The sequence below is a fragment of the Spermophilus citellus genome, assembly GCF_964194105.1.
Source record: "Spermophilus citellus genome assembly, chromosome: 2".
Lineage (NCBI taxonomy): Eukaryota > Metazoa > Chordata > Mammalia > Rodentia > Sciuridae > Spermophilus > Spermophilus citellus.
In genome coordinates, this window is record NC_138183.1 from 245,901,290 (window position 1) to 245,920,044 (window position 18,755).

The following is an 18,755-nucleotide window of genomic DNA, read 5'->3' on the forward strand; positions in this document are numbered from 1 at the left end:
TCCAGGTAATCACAGAGACTGATGAAACTACACCGCCCCCAGATGACCTCCTTGGTTAGTGCTCCAAGTTCAAGCATAGCAATGCAGATGCTCCTTGCTTTCAACAGCAGAGAGACATGGGATTTGAGCATACAAAGACTACTTATGTGCCCCTAGGACACAGGAAGTACTGACTATGCCACCTAATGCTTCCTTTAATGCCTAGAATTCTGAATGCTCTTGGATACAAAACAGAGAGCTTGTTACGGCTCACTGGACAATTTGGGCTCAGAAAAGGCGAGCCTTTTAGGACCCACCAACCCACAACAGAGAGCCACCTCCAAGGCAGCTGAGCCAAGTGAGATGTGTGGCAGGGGGTGACAGCTCTCCATTCCATTTAGTTGAAACTGCTACTAGTCTGCCAACCCCCTGCTTTTATGTATCAAAGAGGGAGGGAGACAGGCTGGGCTTTAGACTGAGCCCCAGGGATGACTGTCTCAATCTGCCAGTTAACAGCTGTGGGACATGAAGTTGAAAGACACCAACAAATACAGGGTCCCATCCTTAAGATCAAATCAAGTTTAGAGACTTGCATAAACACCTTCATGGTAACATGTTTAGTTATGCTGGAGACTGAGCCAGACCTCAGAGAGAGGTCACTCACCTGGCAGGGTGGGAACAGGCACTAGAGGCTTCCTAGAGGACAGCCCATCTTTGGGAGAGAAGACTCCAGGGAGAAGAAACTATACAGTAGCAGCAGCAGTAATATAAAAACATAGTATTTATTATGTGCCGCATGTTCCAAGCACTTACATTCAGTCAGTCCATATGATGGCCCCACCTTATGAAGAAACCCAAACTAGTCTGTCTGCCCAAGGTTAATCTACAGCCTACTAAGTGCCAGGGCTGTATTTAAACCAGGGAGTCTGGTTCCACAGTCTACTGCCTTCTACCCTGTACTGCGAAGGAAGAAGCACAAAGCCCTCTGTGGTGTGCTGGGAATAAGAAACCGCTGAGGGTGGCTGAACAGCCCAGCCAGTTGTTTAAGGGTTAAATGTGGAGAATGAATTGGACATTACCCAGGGGCATATATGATGACACAGCCTGTGTGACTCTACATCAGGTACAACCACAATGAGAAGTTAGACTCCAGTTATGTATGATGTGTCAAAATAACTAATTAGCACAAGTACAAAAAAAATTCAATGTGGGGCAGGGGCCTAGCTCAGTGGTAGAGCGCTTGCTTAGCATGCACAAGGCCCTAGGTTCCACCCACCCGACTACAAAACAAAATGTGCATGCAGTGTCCAGAGAGCAGCTTGTTTGAGTGGACAGACGGCTGTAGGACAGGTGATAGATATATCAGTATCTTGTGTCACAAACATCAAGTTCTCAAGAGGCCAGGAAAATGGCAACACACCCCTACTCTTCTAGGACAGCTGTGATGGGGGATGGCATTACAGTCCCTTAGAGATGTATTCTAGGCTTCCTCTCTCTATGCATGGACATACCACAGGCTTCAGAATCTTAGGGTGAACACAGTGCCCCCAACCTAGGGATTAAAGAAACTCTGTCCTCCAGAGCCTCCTTATTTTTCCTAGAAATTAAAGCAGACCCTAAGAATGCACATTAATACCTAACACCAGAAATCATCCAATGGCTTTAGTGCTGTGCTAGTTTTGGGGTCCAGCTTAGCTCCAGGTGTCCCCAGGCTAAGCCCTGGCCCCTTCCCTGTCTCCAACCTGCTCCAATACCTCTGGGCTCTCAGAGCCTGAATGTTAGGGTCATGACTGGAGAAGGCAGTCAGACCAAACAGTCGAAAGGCTTAGTTGGCCAAATACTTTAAAAATTTTGGTTAAAAAATTAGTTTCTTTACTCCAAGAGTCTCCAGAGCTTTCAGTATATACTAAGCGTTCTGGCCCCTCCAGGCAGACATGGATGCAGGACAAGTGGAACTTGCTCGGGATCTAGTGAAACGACAATTTGGACAACCTCCAGGGAACACCCCATTACTTGGCTCCCCCTCCAGCACAATCCTTTTGTCCATCATCACTGGCTCCCTCACATTCTCTCCCCCACTCTAAGCAAGTTTCCAGCCCCAACACTCCATCAGGATGGCCCTCTCCAGGGACCAGGTGGCCACTCCCTTCAGTCACCACACTCCAACAGTGACCTCCTTCCTGTTGCTCTGAGTCTTCCCAGCCTCAGACCCTTCCTTCCCTCACCTACAACTCTCCTTCCGGCTTTCTCCCGTGGCCTCTTGTGACCTCTGGATCTGAAGCAGCCACTGGACCCTACATTAATCCCCTCCATTCATGCTTCTCTTCTGATCCTTACTGCTCACTGCTGTCTCTTCCAGAAGCAGCTTTACAATTTTCCAATTGCCAGTCAGTAAAATCTCTTCCCACTCAAGCCAATGGGGACAGGTTTTCTGTCACCTGCAACTAAACAAATCCTTCCCGAGATGCTCAGCCCCTCACCAGCAGCCTAAGGCTAGCCTTCCCTGGGTACCCCTCCCTTCTAGACTGCGGAAGCCAGGCACGTGCAGACAGGAGACTCGAGACTCAAGGCCAAGGCCTGAAAAATGGCTGTAGAGTTTTTTATTTCTGCTACGCAATGAAGAGTGCAGAGAAGAACGAACGACGGGCTTCTTGGTAGCCAGGGCCGTGTGCTCCCCCCGCCCCTCGACTTTCCCGGCTGAGGGTGCTTCTGTTACAGACAGACACAAGGAGGTGGCTATGTTTATTGTTTTCTTTTTTTAATGAAACTAGATCACTGCTTACAAAAACCTGTGTGCTCCCTCAAGCCCATCCCCTTCACAGTGCCCTTGGCTCAGCCTCTCCCTGTCTCACAGGAACTGAGACAGTGGGGAGAACAGCCACCACCTCAAGGGGAGAGGCCCCGGGCTGCAACCCTGAGCCTTTACAGGGTGACAGCTCTTCCTCCTATGTCCATTCCTGTGGGGCTTAGAGGCACATGGATGAGGGTGGTCCATGCTGCCATGGCTCTCAGGCCACCACCCAGACCAGAGTGAAATGATGTGAATGTCCCACCCACAGATGCCCCCTCCCCCCCCACCCTCCCACCCCAAATTCTACCCCACTACTGATATGAGGCCCAGCTTCTCAGAGAAGGCGTGGGGCCTACAGGCTGTAGAATTTGAGGCTCCTATCCATGCCAGTCGAAGCGATGAACTTGGCGTGGTGCCCAAAGGCCACCCCTGTGGTCAGGCCACTGTGTTCTGAGGAGAGAGACACAAGGCAGCTATGAAAAGGCTTTTCCTCCTTCAGGCCTCAACACCAGCCCCTAGTGACATTCTCCCAACATAACTTCATCAGGTCCTTATCACCCGGCTGGTACTACTGGTCTGCTCTTGGCAGCTGACCACACACGGGGGCAGGCAGCTCTCATCTACTCACCACTTACTCCGTCCTCAGTACCTAGCACGAAGCAGGCACCGAGGACCTGTTTTTTGTTGGGATGAATGAATAAAGGAAGGCCAGCCGTCTTCTCACCTAAGCTTTCTGGGCAACTCACTGTGTTCAGTTTGCCAGTGTGTGTCTGATTCTAACTGGGGTAACTCATGGCCATCCACCCTAAAACCCAGCAGGAATTCACCTTCATGGCAATGAGTGACTTGTCCCTAGACTTAGCGTCCACCCACTCTCCACTAAAACACCTGCCCTATGCTTCCAGCCTGCTTTCTTCCTAAGAGCTCCAAATGAAAACACGGGGCCCAGGTCGTCAGGCCTCAAGCCCTTTGCACAGATACTGAGCAGCTCAGGAGAAGGTGAGGTGTGGGCCAGTATCTTGAATTCTTGACCACTATCTGCTAATGAGGACAAGAATTTCACCAAAAAGATAGTGGCAGCTACCATTCAATCGGCACTTAAGTGAGCACTGGGCACCCTGTTACCATGCATGCCACCGCCATGTCACCAGCTGGCACACTCTATAAAGCAATGCCAATATCCCCATTCTTAAAAATGACTAAGTTAAGCCCTGAAGGAAAGTCTCAGGCCAGGGCCATCTGACCAGGAGGAGGTCGGAACTCCAATGTGCACTGGCTCTGTACTTGCCACTAATGAGGACTTGTGAAATCACTCTAACCTGCCTTCCTAACTGATTGCTCATTCCATTATTGCAAAGACCAGATCTCTCTTACTCACTGTTCAAATCCTACATGGACTAAGGCACAACAGTGAACAACAGCAGCAAATCCTCACCATGTCCCAGTCGCTGTTCTAACCTGTATCTATGTATATTCTCATGTAAACCTCAACGATCCCACTTGAGTGTATGATTATCATTCCAATTTTTCCATGGCTCTAGGAAGTAACTTGCCCAAAGTCATGCAGCTGGGGAGTGGGAGAGTGAGTTTTAATGCTTACAGTCAAGTCCTTTCCCTGATAACAATGCTCTCCTGCCTCAGGGAGTGATTCAAAAGCTGCCTGGGCACATTCATGACAAACCCAGAGGTTCCCACCCCAGGGAGGCTTCCAACTTCCCTCTGGGCCTAGGCACCCAAAGGTCTCAGAACCCCAGGGCCAGCCTGTACCTGTAAAGTGAAGAATTTCTGTCCATTGTTTACAGATGTAGATCTGGACATCTGTGCCTCCGAGGGCCAGGTAGGTGCCGCTCTGGTCAAAGATCAGAGACTTCACCTGCCAGAACCAGAAAAAATGATTATGTAAAGGGAACATAAACTATAGAACAACCAGGGACAAACAGAAGCAGCTTAGTTTGATAATTAATCAATAAATGAGGATGAGAAGCAACCAAGAGCACTGCGGAGGGGGTGCACCTCAAAGTTGTTATCAAGCTGCAACGTCTTGAAGTTCTTTAGCTTGCGCAAGTCCCACAACTTGACAGAGGAGTCATCGGCTGCTGTAGCCAGATAGTACCCGTTCTCAGAGAAGGCGATGCTGGTGATGGGGCCCGAGTGGCCAGGGAAGTTGGCCACATTGGTGCGTTCCTACAGTTGGGGGTATATTAAAATATGTCACCCACTGGACACAAGAGGAAGAAAATGAGGCCACTGAACTCTTACCTCTCAAACATCTTCCTCTGTCCTTTAGGGAAGGACAGCCAGCAGGTATAGCAGGTGCAGAGGGTCCAGCCCAGGGTTTCCATACCACAGGCATCACACCTTAGCCCAAAGCCAGTTATTTTCCCACCCCTAGGACATTCCCAGGGCCGATGGCATATGCACCCATTCAGCTCCCCAAACCCATACCCCAGATGGAGGCCTGCCATGTCCTACCTTCAAGTCCCAGATCTTGATCTGAGAATCCATGGTTCCTGTTCCAAAAATGAGCCCATCAGGGTGGAACTGCGCACAGGTGAGAGCTATGAAGAAGGGGAGATGGACACATGGTCAGAGCACATGGGGGGAGACCAAGAGCAACAAGTCAGGAGCCTGTTCTCCACATTTCTAAAGTGCCCAGCATAGTAAAGCCTGGCATTAGGCAGATGTTAGTGGGAAGTGTTGTCTTTAAAAGAACAAATGAGCGAGTGACTAAATAAACCCTAAGAATAAATGTTAAACAGCAAATAAGAAAGCCTGCTGCCCCTGAGGCAACTTACAGCAGCCAGAGGTCTCATCTGTCACCTTGGTGAGCACACGCCCTGTCTGGATGTCAGAGAAGGCCCAGTACTGAAAAGAGACAGAAGCCAATGAGAGATGGGTTCCCCAGGGTTTGGTGGTCCTTCAGGAGGAGAGACCCTGGTGCAGCAAGTGCTGGCAAAGCTAGCTCCTCCCAGCTGAGGAAGTATTCTTGGGGCTCTGAGTAACTGGCCGCAGTTAGCAAGATGCCCTCTCCGCCCAGGACATTCAAGCTCAGGGACCAGCAGGCCTCTTCAGGGCGCTGGCTGAGACCGCACCTGGTCATCAGAGGAGCTCAGGAGATAGTCACCAGTGGCGTGGAGGCTGAGGCCTGTCACAGCGCTTTCATGGGCCCGGACAACCTGCACACAAGAGGTGTTTGGGACAGACCAAATCCTGATGGTGGCATCCGGGGAAGCAGAAAATACCAGGTCCTGAAACGAAAGCCAAGAGGCAGAATGTCAGAGAGAGAGAGAGAGAGAGAGAGAGATCTCATAACAATCTTGCCCGTGGACAAGACTGGCACAGCTACCAACAGTTGCTTCTCCTCTTGGCCCTGCCCTGCCTAAAACCATCTACCCAACAATGATGCTCCAGGGGGCCAACGGTTAACACTATGTAAAAGGCCAAACACCAGCCCTTTGGGAGGCCTCACCACCTAGTGGTAAGAAGGTTAACTGCAACAGAGAGTGATTCCCACTCCACTTTCTGGATCACAGTGTGGCTAGAGCCACTGAGGAACGGAACTTGTTTGATTTGCCCTTTTGCCCTGAGTGACTAATGGCTACTGGATCTGGAAAGGATTGCAAGGCCATGTTCCGGCGTAGCCCTCACTTTTGGATTGCAGGGCCAAGTTAATTCTCCAGCAGAAGGGGAGGATTTACACGATCTCTCTTAACAGATTAATTTGGTTTAGTTTAGGACATTAGAAGCCATAAGATAAAAACAAGTGCCGGGCTGGGGCTGTAGCTCAGTGGCAGAGTGCTTGCCTAGAATGCGTGAGGCACTGGGTTTGATCCTTAGCACCACATAAAAATAAACAAATAAAATAAAGGCACTCTGTCCATCTACAACCATTAAAAAAAAAAAAAAGTGCCATCTTTTAACAACACACTTTCAAAAAAGATACACATATTAACACCAAGTAAGCAGGAAAACGTGTTTTCAATTTGAATTGTTTAGTTTTATAAACAATTTGCCACTCATCCACTCTCATGAGCGATCTTTATCCTCTAATCCAAAGGTTCTCAACTGTTTGAACCCACACCAATTTTAACAATCAACATGAAGCAGCATGGACACTGATCTGTCTTCCTCTTGATACCTCCGAGTCAAGGCTGTCTTGAGCTTTATTTTCCATAGTTTGTATTATGAGCATGTCATAAAAGAATTTTTCTTTTCCTAGTATAAAACATTTCAGTGAACGTGCTTTATAAAACTGCATTTTCTTGCTGCCCATGGCTTGAAGACCACTGCTTCAGCTAGTCCTACGCAGAGAACAATCTCCTACTCCACAGGCCCTCAATGCCCATTCTAATTCAGAGCCCCTCCTCAGCCCCACTTCACCAAGGAGATAGTGTGGGTGAGGGGGCCCCAAACCACTGAAAATGGCTCAACAAAGAGGGACAACAAAGAATGGCCACGAGAACCCCTTACCTGGGAAGGGTGAAACACCACACTGGTGACCTTCTTGGTATGGCCTTTGAGGGTGGCCAGGATTTGCTCTGAACTCTTATCGAAAACAACAACGTTCTTATCCGCCCCACCTGAAAAAGACCCAACGACCAAAACTGAGTAAGATTTATTCAGATCCCTTGATCTAAGAAGGTATTTCTGTCCCCAGAGCCATGAACAGGACCAGGATCATGTAGCTTCTCCTGCTGCTGCTCCCAGTTCCAGCCTGCTGGGCCAGGACCAGACTCACCAGTGAGGATCTTGTTGGTGTCAGAGGGGCAGAGGTCCAGGGCAAGAATCCCAGGAATGCTGGCACTGTGCAATCCCTTACAAAAAAAGCCACATCAAATCCAGTCATAGCCAAATGGAGGCAAGCCACAAAGCCACACAGCTCGCCTATCCCCATCTCCAGTCATCCTCCCCAGCCAGCGGATCAAGAGTGACTCCTATTCCTTATCTGTTCAGCTTGGCCTTCTGCCTAGATGCCGACCTCTTCAACTGCATGACTTGGAAACCCAGATCTGGGCAGGAGAAGCAGCCCTGGCAACTCAGCAGCCAAGCAAAATACAGGGCCAGTGGTCTGAACAGCTTTCTACTCACTGGTCCCCATGTCGGCCCACCCCAGAAACAGCAAATGGGGGGGCCATCTCCAAGTTAGAAAGGCCTCAGCCACTCACCACATGGGAAGCCACCTGCCGGTATTTGCTGAGCTCTTCTGGTTTCACCAGCTCCTCAGGTACGGTTTTTCCTCTCTGAGAAAATGAAAAAGCCCAAGAAAAGCAACTATAAGAGCAAGATTCAGGTACCCCCTTCCCTAAGGAGTCAAGGGCCTCATGTCAGGCCAGCTCTCTCTCCTGGCTCCAGAAAAAGACTCACCTTCTTACGCTCCGTGGTTAGCACAGTGGCCTTGTCTTGCAGCTAGGGAAGACAAAGGGGAAGAGGCTCAATGTGAGATAAGTGACCTTGTCAGGACAAGGACATGCTGGATTTCAATCACAAGCATCACCAAGAAAGTGCCACCTGCCAGTTCTATGGGAAAGGCTAGCTGATCTCTTTCACTTTCACTCCAACCTTATGAGGTGGGTGTCAATGACCTTATTTTACAGATGAGGAAACTGGGTCTCAGAGAAGTGATGTCATTAGCCAAAGTCAAAGAAGTGATAAATGGCAGAACAATGACGTTACCAGATCTGCACAGCTCCCAGATCAGGTCTGTGCCATGAAGATGAGAACTCAAGATGCATGTTGACAAGCTGACCTACTAGGAAAAACACTATCAAGCCCCACAAACAAGGACTGTGAGTACAACAGAGCATTAGACTGGAATCAGGAGCCCAGCTGTGCATCTTATGAGCTGTGTCTTTGAATCTGAATCTCAGGATCTTCAAGTATAAATAATCATAACCTTGTTCTGTTTCCCTCACGGGGGGTGGGAGGAAACATGGCACAAAGTGGTTTAATATCTACAAAGAACTGCAATAACAACAAGAGCTAAAATTTACACTTATCAGAAATTAAATCTTTTCTACCACAAGTCCCGAAGAAGGTACTATTATTCTCAGGTGAGAAGCCAGGGAAATGAAACACAGAAAGAGTGGCTAAGTCAGCTAAGGTTATAAAGCTTGTAAGTGGCAGCATCAAAATACAAGCCCAGAGAAGTCAGGCGTGGTGGTGCACTCCTGTAAGTCCAGCAACCTGGGAAGCTGAGGCAAAAGATCACATGTTCAAGGCTAGCCTCAGTAACTTAGAGAAACCCCATCTCAAAATAAAAATAATAAAGGACCAAGGATGTAGCTCAATGGTCAAGTGTCCCTGGGTTCAATTTCCAGCAAAAAAACCAAAAACAAGCCCAGGCGATCTGGGCTCAGAGTCCCTGCTCTGCACTACCACACACCACTCCCACACGTGTGGGGTTTCATTCACACTGCACCCAAGGCAGATAGTCAAAGTGAGGGCCCATCAACATTCCCACCAAGAGAAAGCACAACTTACCTTCTGGATAATCTCAGGGGTCATTCCCACCAGCTCGCCCAAATCCATGGGCTCACCTGAACCCTGTAGAGAGGAAAGGTGAAGGTGAGAGAGGCACAGAGCACCAGACACCTGCAGAAGGAGGCTAAGTGGGCTGCCACGACAAGCGGGCAGCTGGTGAGTAAAAGGGGACACTCACCACAACACTTGGCTGTGAGCTTGGCACAGTCTGGGGCACAATGAGGCCAGCCTGTGGTTTCAGGGTAGCCAGAGCTGGGAGAAAAGATAAAGTTAGAAACGGAATAGTACAAAGCAGGACCAGCCTAGAGTGGGGGGTGGCAAGGGAGAGGCTGCACCTTCTCGGGCAGCAGTGACTTCCTTGGTGAGACGGGCAATGACACGGCAGGCAGCATCATGCTGGTACAGAGCATGGGACAACTCCTGGCGGGTTGTCTGCAGCTGCTGGCGCAGAGTGAAGCTGTGCAGCATGACCGCATCCTGGGAGAGGGAAATGCCACTGTGAGGGGTGGGAGGAACAGGAGCATGCAGCAGTCACCTCAAGAAGAGAACCTCCTCCTATCCCACACAGACCAAAACAAGAGACCTAAGCAACATCTGGTGACCCTAAACATGCAGACAAACACGAGCTCCTGCCCCACACCAAACACTGGATAGAAGAAGGAGCCAGCTCTTTCCCATCCCCACCTTCTCTAATTTACCAGCAAATCATAGATGTAATGTTATCACCTCTCTAAAAGGGATTAATACTGCTGCTGCCACTTTGATCACCATCCTTGTGTGAGACAATAAGCTAGACAGTCCCCCAAAGCTGCACTCATTCACTTGCCACTCACTCATATTTCACAGCACCTACATACCAGGTGCTGTTCTTAGTGCTCTTAGTGTCGAAAGAAACAAGCCCCTGATGTTATAAGGCTTATACTTTAATTTTATTCTACTCCTCACAAAATCTAGGCCCATTACTGTGCTACCGTCTTGCTCCTCAAGAAAGAAAGGCTGGGTGTAGCTCAATGACAGAGCACCCGCCTAGCGTACCTAAAGCCCTGGGAGAGATACCACCATCCTTCCAATCCCCAAGTCCCAGTCTAGTGATGCATACTTTCAAAGTTGGGAAGGCACTGATTCTCAACCAGAAACTCACCCACTCATCTTGTAAGGCTTTCAGAATGGCCGGGATGCTGGTGGCTGAGGGTGGCTTGGGACGGATTGGGTGAGCAACTGTCAAGAGAGGCAAAGCAGGTATGAAGAACTATAAGTGGGGGACTCTTCCCTTCCTTTACCTCTTCTCCCTTTAGCCATGAACAATTACCATCTTTTCCTCCGCCAGGCTGGCTCCCCCACCCTACTCTCTCCAGCTAAGCTAAGATGGCCCTGCACTAAGATGAGTCAGCAGGCACCTTTGATGTCGATGAGCTGCTCCTCTGAGAGAGGCTGGTTGTTGATTGGATCTGTACCATTTTCTGCAATGTACTTCTCAATGAGCCGCCGCTCGTACACATGATTAGAGACAGGGGACACACATGGGTGTTCTGGCACTTCATTGGAGACTGTAGAGAGAGGCAGGCAATGAGCTTGGAGTGAAAGGAATGTTGGGCCTATGGGATTCATCATGTGCTATGATTCCTCACATGCTGTTAGCCCCAATAAGACCCCCGCATCCACACCCTCAGCCAACGGGAAGCAATTTGCTAACCGTTCAGTTAGTCTCCTGACAGAGTCAACAAATAATTATTGTACAACTACTAAGAGCCAGGTACCTAGGGAGTAGTCAACAAGCTCTGCCCATCTCATTTTTCAACACAGATGGATAGGCACACGACATGAAGATACACACGAAGTCACTCAGATCTCTGCCACCCACCTCAGTTTAGAACTCTGACAGATTATCAAGGAAATCGCAAAGTAATGCAATAAGAACTACAATAAGAGCAAGCATTTTCATGGTGTTTACTATATGCCAATCATGATTTTCAGCCCTTTCCATAGATTAGATTGTGACCCCCTTAAGGATAGTGATTACAGCTGGTCTCTGGCTTCCAGCACAATGCAGATGCCCAGCAGACACTGAGTAAATATCTAAGCAGATGAGTGAATGAGTGCACAAGTGCTGGGGCTCAGAAAACAAGACCCCAAAGTACAGAGCTTCGGTATACTGGTATTTTGGATTCAAGAAGATTGGAAGGCCTCAGATGCAGGCTCAGAACTAACATTTTGCTGCCCTTCTCTGGCTCTCCAGTCTCCAGCCTTTTCTTTTCCCTAGCAAATGCTGGGAGGGTCTTTCTCTGAACTTCCCTTAACCAGGGAAGACTGGATCACATGAGTAGAGGTGAATGAAGGCCTTCTCCATGCTCAATCACCTATTCTTTAGAGAGCTTTTTATTACTTGAGTATTTTTACCTACAAAGCAAGATAATCTTTATTCATATAGTTCTCCTCCCCAAAGCCCCAAGCTCCTCTTCTTTTCTTGTAGCTCAGGGTGCTATATAAGCTTCACTTCTTGGAGTCTCATATTTTGTGGGACTCCTGTGCATATGTAAATAAGTATGTAATTAAAAATGTTTTTTTAATCCTGTTAATCTGCCTACTGTCCAATTATCTCATAGAGTCAATCTATGAACCCTCCAGGGTAATGTTCCCTTATTTACAAAAGATGGTGCTGGGGAATATAAAAATGAGATTCCTCAAGACTGAAATAAAACAATGCATGTGAAAATACTTTGCAAACTGTAAATTTTTCAACACGAGATTCCCTTTTCTGTTTATCGTTTCCCTTCCCCTCTTTGGATTAATGGAGATATTCTGAGAACAGAGAAAGGGATGGGAAGCTAGCAAGGGAAAACAGCCGCATGCCACAATAAAACACCAGAGAGAAAAATAGCAAACAGCGTGAAAAAGGCTTGGATTCACGGTCAAAGAACCTACTCCAACACTCAGCTCCGCCACTTACTAGCTATGCATCCTTAGATAAAATCCCCTTCCTGTCCTCCTTTGTAAAAACCTGGATCGTTATTTCTCCCTTTGGGAATTCTTGTGAAGATAAAATGAGACCACAGACTTGGAAGTGTGTTGTAAACCAATACGCGTTTTAGAAACGTGCGCTGTTTTTATTAGTCATACTGCGTGAGGCTGGGAGCCAGACACCTGGCTCTGAGCCCTGTCTCTGTCTCTAGCTCGCTGTGGCGATCTGTGCAAACTGCAGAAGCTCGACTACCCGAGCGTGACCTCAGACAACACCCAGTGTAATGCCTTCAATTTTGCAGATGGGGAAACTGAGGTCCAGGGCCTTGATCCAGATCACAAAGCCAACCGTAGCCGGATTCTGGACAAGTCCTCGGGTTTCCTATACCGAGATCTGTTTCCCCTGCGACAGCTCCTTCTGTCCAGACTCTGTAAAACGAGGCGTTGGCCTCAAACAGTCCCTGAGACTACAAACCCGAGGAGCTACGTGAACTGCGCAGCACTGCGCAAATGCAGTCCGCAGTGAGTGGAGGACCACCCTGCTGACGGGCGGCCGCTCGGCCTCCAGGCTCCCATTCCCGCCTCGGCCGCGACAGCTGCGCCGCAGCGGCCTGTTCTCACCAGCTCTCCGGCCTTCGGCGACACACGACCCCGCCACCGCCAATACTCACTAGAGCAGATCAGGGACATGGCGCCGCCGCAGCGCTCCCAGTCGCCTCACACTGGGTTCTGGGACTAGTTCCTCAGCTTCCGCGGGCCACTTCCGGTTCCCCGCTGCTTCCGGGACGCTCTGCCGCAAGCAGGGAGCTACCCCACGAAGCGAGGATCGCGTAGAGCTTCACGTGGGAATGTGGCCGGTGGCGCGCCTCAGCCCTCTGCACCTAACGGAAACTGCTCTTTCCCAGAATGCAACCGGACAGGAAAAAGCCCGCCTCCGAACGCCCGGTTATTTCCGAACTGACTCGGCTCCTTTCGGAAAGCGCTCCCAGGGCACGAAGGAGGCGGGAAGGAGAGTGGAAACTACATTTCCCATAATGCAGTGGGAACGTAAAGCCAAAGCGATTCGCTAGTGCTTGTTTTAAGAGCCGTGCTGCACTGGGCCAGAGCTCTTAGTCTTTCAAACTCCTAGTCTTTCAAACACCTAGTCTTTCAAACACCAGCCAGAAAATAGTTCTGGCCTTTGCCTCTACTACCAGTTTGCTCCGCGAGCTCGGGCAAGTCATTGGCTTTACTGCTCGCGATGTTTGAAATATGATTTCTCATACATGCGCACACGCACAAACTCATGCAAGATTTTAAGCCCCAAAGTCCGATGTCAAGAAGGTGAGGCCTGGGCTGGGGATGTGGCTCAAGCGGTAGCGTGCTCGCCTGGCATGTGTGCGGCCCGGGTTTGATCCTCAGCACCACATACAAACAAAGATGTTGTGTCCGCTGAAAAACTAAAAAAAATAAATATTAAAAAATTCTCTCTCTCTCTCTCTCTCTCTCTCTCTCTTTATAAAAAAAAAGTAAGTGAGGCCTTTGGAAAGTTGATTAAATTAGATTAAATCATTAGGGTGGAGCCCCATAATTAAATCTGTTTTCTTTGTAAGGAGGAGAGATCAAAGGTGCAGACATATTTGCTGGCTCCCACCCATGAAGTGGTACCCAAGGAGGGAAGCCTGAAAAGCTGCCTAATTTGCTGCCACTTTGTCTTCTATATTTCTTCCTGCTGAGATAGTGTATGATTCTTCATGGGTATCTATAAGGTGTTAACTGGGTGTGGTGGCGCACAGCTGTAATCCCAGGAACTTGGTCTGAGACAGGAGGATTGCAGGGGATGTAACCCTGGGAGGATATGAAATACACACACACACACACACACACACACACACACACACACATGAAAGGAAAGCGTCCACAATACTCGGAGCAACCAAGAGATCTTTATTGCAGCAGTGCAACAAAGGAGAAAAGAGAGAAAGAGAAGGGGGGAGAGAGAGAGAGAGCACGCGCAAGAGAGAGAGAGAAGAGAGCAAGAGAGAAGGGGGCCTGGCAAGAGGGAGTTTTTATAGCCCAAATCTAATGGGGTCTCTGGGTTTGCAAGCTGCCTTGTTGGCACACAAGGGAGTTAAGTGCTTGGCTTTGAGCAGGGGGTTGAGTGTTCAGCCTTGAGCAGGGGGGCAAAGCGCTCAGCCTTGAGCGGGGGCTTGGGCCTTTGGGCTTGAAGCAAACAGGTGATAAAGAACCAGACAGAGGGTTTGAGTGGCCCGGTCATCCTGCAGCTAACTTTGTTTGGCATGCCCTGCAGACAGCTTATTCAGCCTGTCCTGCACCTAACATTCCTTCCTTTTTGTTTTTCTAAGTGACATGGGGGACGGCGTAAAGTCCTCTAGCCACTTCCTGCTTAATGGTGGGTGGCGTGGAACCTAGAAGGGAAAATGGAGGAATGTTCAGAGGACAGGTCTGAGGACATCAGGGCAGCCACAAATAACATCCAGTGGCTATAGACAGTTATCTTGGAAGGGGCAAAGTCCATAAAGGTTCCTTGAAGCCATAGGTTGTCAAAGGCATCACACCATTTCTGAGCAGAGGAGATCTTTGGTATCAGCCATTGATCCTGTCGTAGGGGCTCTAGGAAGTATCGGAGGTGGCTTGAATCAGTAATGGAAAGGGTGACAGCCCGATTGCAGCCAGTGGAAGGACAATCACTTTGACTCATAAACTGAGAGTGGGTGGTGTCATCCTGGTGCCATGTTTCTTGAATGTAGAAGCAGCATCTGTGGTTTGAGATAAAAACTTGAGAATAATGATTAGTAAAAGAAGAAGAGGATTGGCAAGAAATTTTGAGTTTGGTGGGTGTGGTGGAAATCCAGGACTGGATATTTGGAACAGGTGCCTTTTTAAGGTGGGAGACATGGTACCAGGGAGAGTGTCTAAAAGCTTGATCACCATTGGGGTAATAAGTATGACTGTATGGGGTCCCTCCGTCGAGGTTCCAACGATTGAGAATGCAGTTCCTGAATTAAGACTGAGTCACTTAGTTGAAGAGGGTCCAATTCAGTTCCTGGTTGTGATGGGGATGAGGCAATGAATGGCACAGGAAGGCACTGGTCTGCATGTTCCCTTAGGAGTTTGCGTAGAAGTGTGAGATAGGACAGGTAGGACACAAGGGGAGGAGGAGTGATTGGAAAGCTTTGGTGGTTAAGAAAGGGAATCCATAGAGTTGCTCAAAGGGGCTAAGGCCTGAGGGGGCCCTTGGGGCTGCCTGAATTCAGGTGAGGGCCAACGGCAGGAGATTGGGCCAGAAGAGCCTGAGTTCAATAGCAAGTTTAGTGAGATCAACCTTGAGAATGCTATTAGGCCTCTCAGCCTTCCCTGAGGATTGGGGTTGGTAGGGGATGTGGACCCTCCAAGTGATGTTGGGGCCTATGGAGACTAGTTGAACAACCTGAGAAGTGAAGGCTGGACTGTTGTCTGACTGGATGGAGGCAGGAAGTTCAAACCTGGGAATGATCCCCTCAATGAGGATGGAGGCAATGGTTTCAGCAATTTCCCTGGATGTAGAGAAGGCTTCTATCCAACAACCTGAAAAAGTATCAACCAAAGTAAGTAGGTAGTGAAGCCTTTCATGCCTAGGCACATGAGTGAAGTTGATCTACCAGTCTTCGCCTGGCTGGTGGCTCCTCATCTGATGTGTGGGAGTTTAGGTTTGATGCTTCCTTGTGGGGATACTGTAGAGCAGACAGAACAAGCAGAGTGGACCTGCTGGAGAGTAGTTCTCATTCCTAGGAAGTGAAAGAGGGGTTGTAAAATCTGGAAAAGGGGTTAGGGAGGGTTTTAGATGGGCACAGAGTCTCTGGAGCCAGAGGAGTTGGTCATGAGTCGTAGGTCTCCATCTTGGGCATCAGGGGCTGGTAGTCTTAAAGAAGTAGTTGATTGACTGACTGGTTGGTGAATTTGTGTATATGATCTTGCAGGAACTTCTGTAGGCAATTTAATAGACATGGTCCTATTAGGAGAAACATAAAAAGGACATAAAAAGGGGTCTTGCGAGGGGGAGGAGCCAAGGCCATAGGGAAACAGTTTTATTTGGTTGCAGCCGGATTCAGAGGGCACAGGTTCTGCTGTAATCAATTAATTCCCTGAACCCCAAGTTTAGGTAGTTTCAGAATTTTGCACCCAGCATGTAAGGGGAGGGACTCAAGTTCACAATCTGCAGAAGTTCACAAAAAGCAGGTTTTTTTTTTTTTTTTTTTTTCTGTTCTGGGCAAGTTAACCCTTCAAGGACACCTGGGAAGGGGAGAGCTTTTTCTTCCCTATCTTTCCTCCCCCTGCTAGCTGTTACTATGGAGCCCAGTTGGAAGCACCCTTATCTTAGAAATGTAATCATCACTGTGAAGCCCAGCTCAAGGCCAGAGGCCTTGTTTACATATTTTTGTGAAAAATTAGTAAGGGGGTGTCCAGCACCTGGAGTGCTGATTTTTCCCAGACAGTGGCCAAGTAAAAACGGGCAACATGAAAAGAGGAAGTTTATCTACACTGAACTCTTTTGTAGAGATTCTTTTGCTGAAAGTCCTAAAATCAGCCATGGTGAAGATTCTGGAGAAGGTCAGTTAAGACTTTTCTGTGGGCCTGGGTAGGGAGGGGGAAGACGGGAAGGTGGGGCTGAGAGCAGCTCTGGTGGATCTGAGAATGAGGAAGGAGATGTGAAAGAATAATGGGAAGGGGGTTTGGGATTTTCCCTAGCAAGGAAAACTTGAGCAGCAGAACAGGTAGAGCAGAGGGGAAGATGGGAATGAATATGGGACCAGGTGTGGGCACTGACAGGAGAAGAGAGGAGTGAGTGGGTGGAGGGGTACCGTCAGTACCTGCTGCCTTATGCAAAGGGGCAACAGTCTGAGGAAGGGTGGTGGTGTAGGTTTTTGATCTAATAATTGGAAGGGAGAAATCAGGTTGCTGAGGTGGGAGTGAGGACGGAGTCTGGGGCAGAAGGCTGAGGGTGAGGATCTGTTGGAGCCGGGCGATAGGGTGGAGGTTCATCAGCAGGGTCAAAAGTAGTGGATGAGTCCAGAGGAGAAGAAAGTTGGGTATCGGTGGTTGGGGGAGTTGGTTTGCAAGCTAGAAGAATTTGTAGAGGTTTGCAAGAGGTGCAGAGAGCAGGATTGGAACTGGACATAAGCGAACTCTACCCATTTTTTCAAATGCTCACAATAATTGTAGAGATCCCTTAGAATGGAGGGATCCAGGGACCCAATAGGGGGCCATCTGCTTTGGTTGTCTAAGGGATAAGTGGGCCAGGCCTGGGTGCTATAATTGATCAATTTTGGGGGTTTGATGTCTGGTGTCAAGGAGAGGGTTTTGAGGTTATCCAAGAGGCATTGTAGGGGAGAGTCGACCGGCAGAGAGGACACATTACCCATGTCGCAAACGTAGTATAAGGAGGAGGGAAGAGGATGCAAAGATAGTATAAGAGAGAAGGAGGAAACTGATTTATTGGCAAAAGGGGCATCCCCGCTAGAGCCAAAAATCAGGAGTGCCCAAGTGGCAGGTTCGAGCTGCAGAGATTGGTCGTCACTGAATCCTGACAGTCGAAGCTCTCATCCTGGATGGAGCCGGAGCCATGGGAGACCTTGGCCAAGGCTTTTCGGGACCCCTCCTGGAGAGGCCGGAGACTCCCAGGGCCAGAAAGAGGGGAAAGAGAGAGACAGGGGAAGAGAGAGGAAGGGGAGGGTAAGCATCTCTCTAGTGGCCAAGTCTTGAGGTGTGAGGACTAGAACTTTATGAGAGCCACCGAGACGGTGAAGGTCTGGGTGGGGTAATGTTCAGTTCTCTGTCTAGTGTTCCAGGAGGTTCCACAGTCCTTTGAGGGAGACCTACAAAGCCTATGCTAGGAAACTACCAGCTGAGAAGGGGAGGGAATAATTTTGAACCCAAGAGTCTAATCTGCCCGAGGAAGGAGTTCCTGAGGGCCACCGTGGCCTTGAAGGCTGTGGTGGGGTGCTTTCCTCCCCGCAGGTGGGCAAAGAGGTTTGCTGGACAATCAACGGTCAATCCTCCTGACACCACCTTTGGGTTTAGGACTCGAGGAAGGGGAAACTCACCAATCAAAGGCCAGTGGTGGATGGAGTTCAGGCCGTTGGTGAGTGGCACTTCTGAAGGAAGAGGGACCCAAAAGTGGGTTTTAACCCTCTTCCCGGATTTCGGCACCAATGAAAGGAAAGTGACCACAACACTCAGAGCGACCAAGAGATCTTTATTGCAGCAGTGCAACACAGGAGAAAAGAGAGAAAGAGAAGGAGAGAGAGAGAGAGAGTGCAAGAGAGAGAGCAAGAGAGAAGGGGGCCTGGCAGGAGGGAGTTTTTATAGCCCAAATCTAATGGGGTCTCTGGGTCTGCAAGCTGCCTTATTGATACACAAGGGGGTTAAGTGTTCGGCTTTGAGCAGCGGGTTGAGTGTTCAGCCTTGAGCGGGGGCTTGGGCGTTTGGGCTTGAAGCAAACAGGTGATAAAGGACCAGACAGAGGGTTTGAGTGGCCAGGTCATCCTGCAGCTAACTTTGTTTCTCA

The 18,755-nt window shown here is 49.1% G+C and overlaps 1 protein-coding gene across 1 annotated transcript; it reads right to left on the minus strand.

The window, feature by feature from the left end:
* Window positions 1-2,716: 2,716 nt before the first annotated feature.
* On the minus strand, window positions 2,717-13,122 carry PRPF19 (pre-mRNA processing factor 19). The gene is made up of 16 exons (XM_081281063.1): window positions 12,880-13,122; window positions 10,648-10,797; window positions 10,392-10,468; window positions 9,586-9,727; window positions 9,429-9,502; window positions 9,251-9,313; window positions 8,135-8,176; window positions 7,936-8,010; window positions 7,509-7,584; window positions 7,241-7,350; window positions 5,863-6,018; window positions 5,566-5,635; window positions 5,243-5,328; window positions 4,784-4,954; window positions 4,538-4,643; window positions 2,717-3,220 (listed from the first exon to the last, which is right to left on the minus strand). The coding sequence occupies exons 1-16, from the start codon at window positions 12,896-12,898 to the stop codon at window positions 3,123-3,125; spliced, it is 1,515 nt and encodes a 504-aa protein (XP_081137189.1). The 5' UTR covers window positions 12,899-13,122; the 3' UTR covers window positions 2,717-3,122.
* Window positions 13,123-18,755: the final 5,633 nt, after the last annotated feature.

Bases quoted from the DNA above. Each gene is read 5' to 3' on its own strand.
- PRPF19 (XM_081281063.1), bottom strand. The intron at 9,728-10,391 runs GTGAGTTTCTGG...TCCCTCTCCCAG, and splicing joins AAGCCTTACAAGATGAGTGG to GATGCGGTCATGCTGCACAG. The intron at 4,955-5,242 runs GTAGGACATGGC...CCCCAACTGTAG, and splicing joins TCAAGATCTGGGACTTGAAG to GAACGCACCAATGTGGCCAA.